Here is a 13965-nt window from a genome sequence, read left to right as displayed (position 1 = left end):
AAAAAAAAAAAAAAAAGAGTCAGCCCTGCAGGGAATCTCCAGCCTCATACCAGTATTTGTCCTGTGGAGCTGTGAAGGCCCAGATGCCAGACTTATCCTGGCTCATCACTGGAGCTGTCCCAAAGGAAGCCACTGTCCCTGCTGCCCCAGGCATGTGAGAAAATGCCTGGACCTCTGAGAGCTCCTGCCTTGTGTGTCTTCACAAGGACACAGGGGAGCTGTGGCCAGAGCTCCTGCATCTTGATCCACAGCCTGGTGTGTGTGTGTCAGGCCCCCACAGGGTCTTTATCTTGGAAGGTTCTTGCCCTCTCTTCCTCATAGGCTTCTGTCCCCAGAGAGCTTTGTGAGATTGGGTGTTGGTCATCTTCCCACCTCTGCAGACCAACCAGGGGCTCTACACTTCCTAAGTCAGGTAGGTCTGGTCTCATCTAGAAAGACTCCTGCTGGGCTGCAGTTTCCTCTCCCCAGGCCCAGTACTGGGAAACAGGACACTGACCATTCTAGGGCTTGTCTCCCCAGCCCACAAGAGAATTTCCCAGATTTTCCCAGAGCAGATTTTCTCAGATGCTCTGCTCCTGGGTTGAGCCCCAGTCTTCAGGAGTCTGTGTCTGTAGATACCCAGCCCATGCCTTCTTGGTATAGACTAAAACTCTAGAACAGTGGTTTTCAACCTTCCTAGTGCTGCAGCCCTTTAATACAGTTCCTGTGGGTTGCGACCCACAGGTTGAGAACCACTGTTCTAGAAGCACAGCTCGCTGCTTTCCGAGTGGGGTGCATCCCACATGAAATCTTAGCTTTAGGCCCCAGAGGAGCGAAAGGGAGTCAGCATCTCTCAGGCCCATCACAGAAGGAATCTCCCTGTGGCTGCCTCTAACATAGCCCTTTCCATGCTGTATGGAACCGTCTTTGGTTGACATCAACTGCTTACTCAGTAACTGGATCACCAGTGGCCATGCCTGGGCCCATAGTTGGGGCTCCACTGGTGTTGATGAACTGAGTTACCTGACCTGAGGAGGTGACATGTGAGTCATTTGGAAAAGCTGGGCAGGTGGGAGATCCTCTGAGCCATTCTTGGGCACAAGGCGGAGACTACATGACATTAGTGGTTCTCGTGTACAGCATAAGACTTGAGGCCAGACTCAGGGCCTCACCTGCTCCCAGAACAGGTGTCAAGGAGGATCCTTAGACTTCTGCTCTCTGAGCCTCCATTTTCTCACCTTTTAAAGTAGGAGTGTTGGAGAAATTTCTCTGTAGAAACTTAAAACAAAAATATAAACCCCTTGTACCAAAGTCCCAATATATCAGACAGGTGAAGGAGAACTTCTGTGGTTAAGGTGGGTAAGAAAGGAGGTGAACCCTCCACAGAACCCAAGGAAGGGTCTTTGGATCCACTGGTGGATTACCTCTCTGGTACCATCTGGTTGTGACGCTCTTGGTTCGTGCCCCTACATGCCTCTCTGGCCAGAGAGATACTTCGCATTTGTGACAAAGGTTGGGGTGTTGAGTACTGGGCTTCTATTGGATCAATGTCTGCACATTAGAATCACCTGAGAGCTTGAAAAATTACCTGTGCCCAGTGTTCCTTACCTAGACAGTCTGCCCCAGAAATTAAATGGGCTGCAGTGTGGCCTGAGCATTGGAATTTTGAAAATCTGCTCGGGTGATTCTGATGTACAGCCCAGGCCTGAGGACCACGGTATCAGACAGACTCTATCTGCCTCCCAAGACAGAACGAGGGCCAGCAAGAGAAGTAGGTAAATGCAGTCACAAAAGTACTGGCCTGGTTGACAAGACTTGGATCCTAGTCCCGATTCTGCCATTAATTCTTTTGTAACTTAAGACAAATCACCTCCCCTCTCTGAGTCTCCATCTCTTTATCTTGGAAAATGAAAGGGATGTTTCCTTCTAAAGGTACTTCCAGTCTTTACAACCTGATTGTGTTCAATAAAGGAGTGATGGCTGGGAGATGAGACCTGTAACACCAGGTGAAATGGGTCAAGGCCAAAGCCAGATGCCATGCTGACCTGCAGGTGGGGGGTATCAATTCCATGAAAGAAAGGGCTTTCTGATAGCCAGACTGTTTGGGATGGGAGGGGTTGTTGGGGGGACATTGAGTTCTCTGACATCAGGAGAAAATTAAGTGTCCTGTAAAGATGTTACAGCATCTTCTATGTTTGGGGAAGGAACCATTCAGAAACCATGAAAATATTTTTAGATCTATCTGGAACTTGACAGAGGAAAGGGGGGCGACCATAGGAGGTGATGTGGTGATGTGAGTAGAGATGCCTCAAGTGCTCCTTGGAGCTGGTGGCTCTCCTGGGTATTGACCAGACATAGCTTCCTGGGCCCCTGAAGAGGCTGAGCAGCCTCCAGGCCCCCCACCCCCGGCTTTCTCAGCATCATTTCGCGTGTATCCTGCTCCAAGCATCCCAAGGCTTCTGCATGAGGATCAGGGAAGCCCCCAGAGATAGGAAGTTAAGAAGTGCCCAGCCTAGACTTTAGAGGAAAGAAGTCAGGGTGGCTGGGAGGACAGAAGTACTGAGTGGGGTAGACGGCAGGAACTGTCCTGGATCACTGAATGCAACAACTGAGAGAGGGTTTATGCATCTTCTGGCAGCCTCTTCCTTTGAAAGATGAAGGACTCAAGGCCCAGAGAGATGAAGTGACTTATTTAATTCATCTAGTATGTGATAAAACTGATACCAGCTATTAATAATAATAACTAATAGTACCAGCTGATGTGTTACTGAGCATTTTCTATGTGTAGACTCTGCTGTCGGTGCTTTACAGGGATTATTTTATTTGCTCTGTATAATCAGCACATGAGGTCAGCACCATTATCCCCAATTTATAGATGGGGAAACTAAGGCTGGTGGAGTTTAAGTAGCTGGCACACCATCACATAGCTGAAGACAGGCAGTGCCAGGATGCCGATGCAGGGCTGTCTGACTGCAGAGCCTGCATGCATGGCCACTGTTCTTTCAGGAAGCCAGAGAGACCTAGGTTTAAATTCCACCCCTGAAGCGAAACTGTAATTGGAAAGGTCTCTCGTGTGCTGTGTGGAGGCTGGATTGGAGGGGCCAGTGGAGGCCAAGAGCCTTCAGGATCACAAAGCATGCATAGAAAGGGGTCAAGCCCTCCAGCTGCTTGGAGCCCTGGGCTCTGCCCCTCTCTGCCCCCCTCCGGCCCTTCCCCAGCACTGCCCTCAACCCTCTCCCCACTCCCTGGGGTTGTGGGGTGGACCCCAATCCTAGGGGTCCCCAAAGTCTGTTTTTGTTCTTCCTTCCTCAGCTTTGCCTCCAAGAGGGGCTCCTCTCTGACCGACCCCTCTAGTGAACTTCTTTTGTTCTTGTGATACAGCGTTTGGGTTCACATCTGGGATTCTCATACATCCATAAGAGGAGTTTAAGAGAGATTACAGGTGGGACTCTGACCAGGACAGTCACATAGGAGGCATCAACAACTATTCAGGCTTGCCATCTTATCCCTCAGCATTTTTCTGGCCCTTACTGTATCCCACCATTATGACAGATGCTGCATGGTGAACTAGTTAAGTCTCCAGACTTGGGGTCCATACTCTCTGGGTTCAAAACCCAGCTCTGTCACTTACCGGTTGCCTGACTTCAAAATGAGGATGATAATAATGGTTCCTGTCTGTTGGAGTTCAAACAAGAATAATTTGAGTTTATACATGTGAAGTTCTAAGACCAGGGCCTGGCATATTAGCTATTGCTATTAATAAACATAAAAGTCAGGGCATGAGCCTTCTTTCCTCAAATGTGATGTTACCTGCATGATCTTGGGCAAGCCTCTGAGCCTTGGCTCCCCCCTCTGAAAGATGGATTGGCAATACTAGGTGGAGGGAGGACTGACTCCCAGGCAGCCGAGGAGGGAGGGCTCGGGCATCTGCCTGGGCAGTCAGCAGCTTCCTTCTTCCCTGCTTCCCCTCCTGGTGCCTACACTCCCCCCATGCACGTCTTATTCTCACTTCTGGCTCTAGAGGCCTGGAGTGAAGAACCTTCAGATGTCAACTGCTGCTCAAGGGCCTCCCTCCCATTTCTTACTTGTTCCTCCCTTGGGACCATGCAGTGTGCTTGCTCAGGGCCCTGTGACTCAGAGGACTCCCTGAACTGTGGAGTGCCTTCCTCAAAATTTTCTATGGCTGCTCTGATGCCTGAGGGAAGCAGGGCTCAGAGGTGCCACCTGGAGAGATACCCCAAAGCCTTATTTCTCCCCTTCTTGGTGTCCTCTGACCCTCTATCCTACACCTGGGGCCTTCCAGGTGACCTGAGGAGTTCTAGGACTCCTACCTGTGTGAGGAGTCATCCTGGGGTCCTGTGGTTTGGGCCGGGTTCCAGAAGGGCAGCTTAGTGAGTGGATTATTTTCACTGGCTGGCATGTTACTTCTTTGTGGGGTTATGTGGGATTGGGTCATCAAAATACAGACAGTCTCTGGGTTACAAATGAGATTGGTTCTAGGCTCCACGCCACTGTAGCTCAAGCAGCTAAGGCGCTAGCCACATATACCTGAGCTGGCAGATTTGAATCCAGCCTGGGCCTACCAAACAACAATGACAACTACAACCAAAAAATAGCCAGGCATTGTGGCGGGCGCCTGTAGTCCCAACTACGTGGGAGGCTGAGGCAAGAGAATCACTTAAGCCCAGGAGTTGGAGGTTGCTGTGAGCTGTGATGCCATGGTACTCTACCCAAGGCAACAGCTTGAGGCTCTGTCTCAAAAAAAAGTATGAGATTGGTTCTAGAGGTTTGTTCTTGAGTTGAATTTGTGTGTAAGTTGGAACAGGTACATTTAATTACCTGTAGCCCCCTTTTGTAAGTGTGATTGTATGTCTGTTGGATACTTGTAACTTGGGGACTATAAGTAGTGCTGATGTACCCATCTTGGGTGCTTCAACTTTTTTTTTTTTTTTTTTTTATAGAGAAAGACTCCACAAAAGCATATTTACCATAGGGGCAGCTTCACCCTCATCCATATCCTCCCCCTCCACAAAGGAACCTTCAGTCTCTCTGCTGAGTAGACATGGAAACTGAGGCCTAGGGGGAAAATCCACATTTCTTCATATCTTTCCTGGTCAAACTTCAACAGAGTCCCAAGTACTCTGATTCTGGCCCTCATTGCTTCCCAGGGCAAGAGGGCGGAGTCTGGCGTGGGCAAGGGGTTCAGAAGAGGTGCTTGCCCCCTCCAGCTCCACCTTCCATGTGGGTCCTCAAAGCCCTTTCTCTTCCCCTTATAGGATGCTGCAGAACAACCAGCTGGGAGGAATCCCCGCAGAGGCGCTGTGGGAGCTGCCAAGCCTGCAGTCTCTGTGAGTCATTAGAGGGCCGGTCTTGGGAGTCACCAGCTTCCTGGGGCTTGAGTCACAGCCCAGGGCCCCTGCCTCGGCTTTCCCTCCTCTCTGCAGGCCCGCCGTCCCACTCCACGTTCCAGACAGCGTGCCACTCCTGGCTTTGGTTTCTTCAGGGTTTTTGTTGTCGTCAGTGTGTGTATGTGTACAGTCGTATTTCGGGGAAGCATGGCTCCAAGGCCCCACTGGAGGACTGTGGGAATGGGACCTCCCTAGGTGCGGCCACCAGGGCAGCCATCCTGGGGCAACTGGCATTCTGCCATTGGAGCCTGGAGCGGGGGGTGGAGACTGCCGCCCCAGAGAAGTGTCAGGAAGGGGCTGTCTCTTCCACCTAGCCTGCTTTCCCCAGGGGCTTTGCTGTGGGAGGGAAGGAGGCTAGTCTCAGACACTCATTTCTCCTACGTGGGGGTGGGATTGCCTTTGGGACTCATGGCCACCCATGACAGATCCACCCCTCCAAGGAGCCCTGTAGTTCCTTTGTTGTCCAGCAGGGGCCTTGTGGATGCAAGACCAAGCCTGAGTGGAAGTGAGAGCAGGTGCTCTGGGGTGATGTAACCCAGCCCACTGCGATCCTCTGGGCCAGGTGCTGTGTTTCATTCATGCAGTGCACAGCACAGGGGCTGGAACATAGTAGGTGCCTCATACATGCTTGCCGAACCCAACTGAATTTTCAGGCATATCTACATCTGGTGGGAGAGTGAATAGCTATCTTGAGAGAAGTCAGAGTTAGGGGATGGGACTGAAGTATGGCATTTAGCTAGTGTGGGAAACTGGGGCATAATGGGCATGCTGGGTGTCAGGACAAAGGGCTCTGGTATCCTTGGCCTTTGGCCCTTCCCAGTCCATGGATGTGGAAGTCAGACAGAGAAGTCTAAACTGTCCTGACTCTCCTTGGGTGGAAGGGGGAAGGAGATGGAAAAGATAGCCTTCCTCCCCCTCACTGTTAGGCCCTATTCCACCATACACAGGGGCCAGCTGTAGGGACCCTGGCTAGCTAGTTGGGTCACACCCACTCCTGGTTAGGGCTTTCCTTCCCTGCTCCCATGTCTGTACCCAATGCACCCAACTGCCTGATCAGCCCTCAGCCTCCAACCTTTCTGCCTCCATCCAGTCAGCCCTGGGCTTCTGGCCCCAGACCCCTTCACTCTTTCCATCCAGCCTCACCACTGGACAGGGCCAGGCAACCCTGTGTGCCCCTAGAGGCCAAGGTCAGAAGATCAAAGGCCAGGAAAGCCTGCACTGCTCCCTACTCACAGGGGCAGACTAAACATTTGCTTAGGGCACTGGCAAAGTGGGGCAGCCAAAATTAAGGGAGGAGGAGTAAGGAGAATTTGACATTTCACCCCAGCATCAAAGAGCACTTCATAGGGAGAAAAAAATGGACTTTCCCTGGACTTCTTCACACTTTGAGGTTAAATTTTATTTTATGTTTTAAGTTGTGAACCATCTTTTGAGTTCTTTAAGGCATCTAAAGATCTTGTTTTCAGATTAGGAGTGGAGTTTTTGGGTGATACAGGTAGGTTTCCCCTACACTTTCTTGGAGGTGAGCAGCCCCTGTGGCTGGGAAAACTAAATAATTAACTTCCACCCCCCCCACCCCATTATACTCCACTGTTTGGGCAGAGCAGGACAGAGAACAGAAGCCCATGTCTCCCCTGCCCCAGTTATAAGGCAAGTCAGTAGATTTTGCTTCCTGAAATCCTGTGAGAAGAGCACTGACCTGAGACTGAAAATGTGGCTTCAAGTCCCAGTTGTGCACCTGATTACTGTGTCACTTAGCCTCTCTGCCCCTCAGTTTCTCCATCTTCCTTGCTTACCTCATAGGGTTGTTGGGAAGATCCAATATATAGTAAATGTGAGAGAGATTTGCAAAAAGAAGACCCCACATAGCTGTGATGCATGGTGATACTATTGTGATATCGTTTATCTAACAAGTCATCAATCAAAGCATTTTACGAATTATTTTTGAGACTTTGCTGGGAGGGTGCAGAACCTGAGTTGAGTCGTGAAAGATCTAGATCAGTCAGGTAAAAGAGGCAGGGAAGGACATTGCTGGTAGAGGGAACAGCACATGCAAAGGTATAAAGATAAGCGGGAACCGAGTGAATTTGAGAGTGAATTCTGGAGACTTTCCAAGGAGGCAAGTTTGGCTGAACTGTGTGTATGTTGGTAAGGGCAGTGATGGCAAAAAATCTCAAATTAGAAGTGATCATGTCTGAAAAATAGGCACGGACCTTGCTAAGGATTTGAACTTTATTCTTAAAACAGTGAGGACCCAAAAAAGGACTTAGAGCTGGAGAGGAATGTGATAGGGTTTGTATCTTTGAAAAATCACACTGGCAGCAGTTAAGAGCCTATTAAGAACATGTTGAGTGAGTAGTAAATGCATAGTGAACCCTAAGTGTGAGCACTCTAGGGAGAGGTGCAGGCAGAAGCATTATATTGAGGGCCCTCTGGAACATGTTGAGCTGAGGTGCCTACAGGTAGGGTGGGTCAAGCATCCTGGAGAAACTGGAAGGCTGGCCACTCTACCGTGTGTGTGTGTGTGTGTGTGTGTGTGTGTGTGTATGTGTGCGCGTGCGTGTGTGTTGCAGGGAAGATACCAGGGTCCGTAACCCAACTCACTGATTCTGTGTGTAGGTGTCATGTTCTGAGCTTTTGGAAGTTGGGAGATTCAGAGTGAGCCCACCTCAGACCCCAGGGTGATGTGCTGCCCTACCCCAAGGGGGGTGCTGTCCTGCCTCTTAGAGCCAATGAAACCAAGCCCACACTGCTAAGTTGAAAGGAGAGGGTGAGAGTAAATGACAGTTTTGAGCACCCTGTGTGCCATGCCAGCACCACATGAGATGTGTATCCACCACTTGATTCTTCCTCACTAAAACTCCTCTTTACTGGCTTGGTGCCTATGGCTCAAGTGGCTAAGGCACCAGCCACATACACCCAAGGTGGCGGGTTCGAATCCAGCCCGGACCCTCCAAACAACAATGATGGCTGCAACCAAAAAGAAAATAGCCGGGCGCTGTGGTGGGCACCTGTGGTCCCAGCTACTTGGGAGGCTGAGGCAGGAGACTCGCTCAAGCCCAGGAGTTCGAGATTGCTGTGAGTTGTGATGCCACGGCCCTCTACCCAGGGCGACAGCTTGAGGCTCTGTCTCAAAAAAAAAAAAAAGTTGTCAGATGAAGTAATAGAGGCAGACAAGTTCAGGGGCTCTTCCAAAGTCAGAGTGGAGAAGTCAGACGTCCTGCCCAGTTGTTGGGCACCAAAGGCTGCAAGAGAAACTACTTTTTGATGGCCATCATTAGATGACCTTCCCTGCTTCCCCAGGAGTACCAGCAAATAAAAATGTCCTTCCAGTTGAAAGTCGGTGGATCAGTGAGGTATATAGAGGAGATATTTTCTGTCTGTGCTTCTCCTGGGGTGTTATGTCCTCCCCAGAGTAGGAGGAGGGCCAGGGCTCAAGTCACTAGAGAAAAATCTTCCTCATCTCCACAAGGGAAGGTCCCTACACAAACTCTTGGGGACCTTCCTGGGCCCTCTGAGAACGTTCAGTCCTGTAGTCTACTTTCTACCAGATAGAACCAGAGAGAACAGTCAGAGGAGGACTTGGGTGAATTGGGAACGGTTCTAGGGGTGCCAGCCGGGCCATCCATGTCCTAGGTACCCAGTTGGATGTGGCTCAAAAGCTGTTTGGCTTGGCACTTGGGTTGGCGGCACCCAGCTCCACAACACCCCCCCTCTGGATATACTTGCTTCCTCCCGGACCAGTGTGGGAGGGGGGAGGGTGGCCATGCCAGACATGTCACGCCAGGCTTGAGCCAAGGCCAAGAGAAACCACGGGAAGCCAGTGGAGCCTGGGGGAAAATAGAAACTGGGTGGGGGTGAGGCAGGGCAAGGGGGAGAGTGCATGGCCTGGCAGAACAACAGCTTGGGGGAGTGGGGACTTTGCTAGATTGGGGGGCCTGGGAGCTCTGGCGCTGGTCCTGGGAGGAGAGGAGGGAAATCACAGCGGCAGGAATAAAGAGGAAAAACAGAAAAACAGCCCAATCTTAGACACCCTAGGCAGGAAGTGCATAATCGCAAAGGACAGCCACATGAAACTGTCCAGCACTATGCAGAGCTGGGGAAATTAATCAAGAGCAGTTGGGCTGCGCCTGTGGCTCAGTGGGTAGGACGCCGGCCCCATATACAAAGGATGGAGGTTCAAACCCGGCCCTGGCCAAAACTGAAAACAATAAAAAGCTGGGTGTTGTGGCAAGTGCCTGTAGTCCCATCTACTCCGGAGGCTAAGGCAAGAGAATCGCCTAAGCCCAAGAGCTGGAGGTTGTTGTGAGCTGTGGTGCCATGGCACTCTACCGAGGGCAACAGAGTGAGACTCTGTCTCTAAAAAAAAAAATCATGAGCAGCACCAGACTCCAAACTGAACCCAAGTTAGAACCACTGCAACCTTCTCCAGCCAATCCCAAACCACTGGCTGCCTGCTGCTGAAGGGAAGGGGGTGGAGAAGCTGAGAGGGATGGACCTGTATCTGGGGGCACTTGTGGGCCTGGGAAGGCAATGGGCTTGGGTGGTGTGGGAAGCGGGGAGTGGCTCTCACTTAGCACAGTTCAATATGCTAAGCATGTTTATAGATCTCATTTAATCCTGAAAGCCCTAGAAGGTAGGGTCTATTATTCCTATTTTATAGATGAAGCAACTAAAGTCTAGAGAAGTCAAGCAACTTGCCTGAGGTCACACAGCTAGAATATAGCACAGCTGGAATTTTACTTTAGCTCTAATTCCAAAGCACCGGGTTCTTAACCTCTAACTTTCAGTACCTCCCCTAAGTTAATGATACTTAGGATCCAGAGACTTAGGTTCAAATCCTGGCTCTGTCAGTAACTGGCCACAAGGCCATGGGCAAGTCACTGCCATCTCTGAGCCTAAGGTGTACCATCTCTAAAATTGGGAGGATCAAATGGGATGATGGTGTGTGGGTGTCCCAAGAGAATGTCACACCATAGACCATAGAGACAGGAGAACTTAATGTGGTTATTGTCCCTCCTCTGGGAACCCTTATAATCACCGTGTGCTTGCTCTCTTTGGACCTCAGTTTTTCACCCTATGCAATGGGAAGTATTCTTTCTGAACCCTTCCAGTCTCCTGGCAATGCTCTGAGATAGGATAAGGAGAAAGATGTGAGCTTCTCCAGGAGAAATGGCTGAGCTATTCTGTCCAATGCTAAAGGTTTAAGAAGACAGGGATTGGAGGTGTTCTCAGAGAAAGCCAAAAGCAAGAGACCTCTGAGCAGGCCCCCTTCAGTGCATGCTTCTGGCCCTCCTTCAAGAGTCTGTTGCACCCCCAGGCAAAAGCCCAGGGCCAGGCTGGGCTTAAATGACATTTTTCATGTGTGAGTCCCTTAATTTATTATCTCACTTAATCTTCACTTAATCCTCTGAGATGTTTGTTGCAGTAGTCTTATCACCCCCATTTTATAGATGAGCAAACTGAGGCACAAAGCCACAAAGTGACTTGCAGCAGAGCCAGAATCAAAACTCAAATGGCCTGGCCCCAGAGTCCATGCATATAACTGTGGTGCTGCACAGTCTCCGAACAATCTGAGGAGGCTGAGTGAGATGACCAGCTTTGGGCACGCGCCCATGAGTGGGGCTTGGGAACTGTAGTATTTCTAGAGAACCTGCTCCCAGAGCTGGCCCTGGGGTGTGAGTGCTGCTGGGCATTCCCAAGGACTGTGGATTGCCCTGTTTCAGTCCTTCTCCTATAAGTTCTAGAGTTCAGTAGAGCCTGGTTGCCTGGGAAACTAGAGGCTGCTAAGACTGGCATCAACACTGAGCCCTAGAGACCTTGGCCTTGGTGGGAACCCCAAAGACTCCATGAAGGAGGAGGTTGCTAGTAAGCATTTCCTTGTAAAGAGCATCAGGGCATTGCTAGGAGCTTTTCACCAGAATCAGTTCTTTGATTTTGCCCCTTGGGAGGAGCAGCATGTGCATTTATAGATAGACCTGGAGCGGAGGTGCAGAGGGGAGGTGGCTTACCCTAGATATCCCACTGATGTAGCCACGGGTAGTGCTGAGTAGGATCTTGTGGTGGAGGTAGAAGAGCCCAACCGTGACTTACCTCAGCGTGCACAGCCTCCTAGAAACAGATCCTCTAGAGGCTCCAATGGGAGGCCTGGGTGATTTCTAGAGAAAGAGCCAGTTATGACTGGTTTGTGCAGTTCCCTCAAGGAGGTGTTCTCTCAGCTCTCCTGAGTGCTTGGGGAAGGAGGAAGGCATCCCAGGGGGGATGAGGACATTGTTTTGTGGGGACAAAAGATGGAGAATAATCTAACACAGTCGTGGTAAAGGATTATAGAATGGTGGTTCTCAAAGTGTGGTCCCTGGACCAGCAGAATGGGCATTACCTGAGAACCTGTTAGAAATGCAAATTCTCAGACCCCACCCTACTGAATCAAAATCTCGGGGTGAGGGGGTGTGGGGGGGGGCGGTGGGCAGCACTCTGGGCTTTAATGAGCCCTCCAGGCGACTCTGACACACACGGAAGATTAAGAACCTCTGTAAGAAGGGAAGGGATTAGCATTAGTTGCCTAGGGCTGCCCTGATGAAATACCACAAACTTAAAACATTAGAAACTTACTGGCTCACGGCTCTGGAGGCTGGAAGCCCAAAATCCAGGTGTCAGCAGGGCCACACTCCCTTTGAAGGTTCTAGGGGAGACGCCTTCCTTGCCTCTCCCATTTTCTGGTGGCTGCCAGCTTTCCTAGTGGCTACATTGCTCCAGGCCCTGCCTTTCACTGTCACACGCCCTTCTCTTCTTCTCTTTGTGTCTCTCTGGGTTCTCTTATAAGGACACTTATCACTAGATTTAGGGCCCACCTGAATAATCCTGATGATCTCACCTTTGGATCCTTAACTTAATCACATTTGCAAAGACCCTTTTTTTCCAAACAAGGTCCCAATTACAGGTTCTGGGAATTAGGACATGTACATATCTTTGTGAGGGCCACTGTCAGTTTACTATGGGGCTGGGGGTAGAACAAATAGTAGAGGAGGGAAAGTGACCCTGGATCCTATAGAAGAGTGTTTGAGGGTGAAAAACCAAGAAAGGAGGATGAAAACAGGAGGGTGAGAGTGGGCAGTAGTAGCCTGTGAGCCAGCTGTGCCCACACTGAGGGCATCTGGCAAAGTAAGGCGTAGAGCTGGAAGGAGAAGGAAGCAACAAGGCCCTGAGTGTGGGGCACATTGATCTAAGGCCCCTTCCTGAAGATGCCCAGTCTGCCATGAAAAAGCACCCCCACAATCTGCTACCAAGCTGTGCAGGTGATCTGGTAATACTGCGGGCACCACTCCTCTGCCTGCCGGCCAGAGAGGGCCCCAAGGCCCAGCTTGCTGTGGGGCCCAGCCGAGGGGTCCCCAGGGATGCGCGAGGTGGCAGATGGCCTCCCTGGCGTGGCTATTTTGGGCTCCATGATTATATGCTACTGTATTTGGACCTTCCCAAGGTTCCGGGAGTTGATTACTACATGTGTCTGGGGCAGAGGCTGCTCTGAGGTGGGCGGGCAGGCGGGCGGTAGCCCCCTGCAGCCTGTGAGGGGCTGAGCATGGATAATTTGGTTCCTGAGAGGTACTAGGAGAGTGTCCGTGGTGGGCTGGGCCCTGGGATCTGGTGGTGATTCTTTTCAGCTGTAAATGCTGGTCTGGGACAGAGTTAGTCCAAGCCGGGCCACCCAGGAGCAACATGATGCCTCAGCCCCACAGGAAACACCAGAGCTTACGCTTTGGGTCTCTTCAGCCCTCCTGCTGGCCCTCTCTGGCTACTGTGCTGAGGGCCTTCTTGGCCCAGAATGTGCTTCTCCCACAGGGCCACTCCTGCCCATTTAGCCCTGTGAATTCCAGCAGGCCTGAGAGAGGCGAGAGCACTCACAGCACAGGGAACTGATAACTGAGATTGGCTTAGGGACAACTGAGCGCCAGGCAGGTACAAGATGTGGAATTATTCCTTCCCCACGAGGAGAGGGCGGCAACATGGTTTTCCTTCCGCTCTCCTTCCTTAGTGCCCCTTCCTGAGCAATGCCAGTACACAGCCCTGGCCTGGTTCTGGATCTGTCTGAAGGGAAGAGGAGACCCAACTACTTCATTTCTCCATCCCTTCCTCCATCCATCTGTTTGTACTTTTAAGCTTTGCTGAGTGCTTGAAATACCTGGCATGGAAGGCAATGAGATATGTATGTGTAATAAAACAAGGGCCTCTCTTTTAGCAGCTCATGGTGGGGATATCAGACACACACAGACTCGGTCTTCATCCATTCCCTCCCATACACTGTGGACTTAAACTTCTGTGACAGAAAGGTCAGTGCCAGGGAACATGATATGAAATTTGTGTATAAAAGCTAAAACAGAGTTGACAAAAATGATGAAAACCAGGTGAAACCCAGTGTATATAATAAGAATCATGCTGGTAGTTAATATCTGGGGAGTGCTTACTGTGTTACTAAGCTCTGGGTGAATGCTTAGCAGACATCATTTCATTTATTCCGCATAGCGAGTCTCTGAGGGAGGTACTATATGATTCCATTTTACAGATGGGAAAATGAAGATTTAGG

At 50.6% G+C, this 13965-nt stretch overlaps 1 protein-coding gene across 1 annotated transcript in view; it reads left to right on the top strand.

Annotated features, from left to right (window-relative positions):
* LGR6 (leucine rich repeat containing G protein-coupled receptor 6) overlaps positions 1–13965 on the top strand; it is a 125857-nt gene that overhangs the window by 35478 nt on the left and 76414 nt on the right. Inside the window, exon 4 of the mRNA XM_003792266.3 lies at positions 5256–5327. Coding sequence (XP_003792314.1) covers positions 5256–5327 — 72 coding nt within the window. The remainder of the gene's footprint in view (positions 1–5255; positions 5328–13965) is intronic.

Source organism: Otolemur garnettii, unplaced genomic scaffold, assembly GCF_000181295.1.
Source record: "Otolemur garnettii isolate 467f Iridium unplaced genomic scaffold, OtoGar3 scaffold00055, whole genome shotgun sequence".
NCBI classification, from domain to species: Eukaryota; Metazoa; Chordata; class Mammalia; order Primates; family Galagidae; genus Otolemur; species Otolemur garnettii.
Note: the sequence above shows the minus strand (reverse complement) of the source record. Positions and strands in the feature narration are given on the sequence as shown.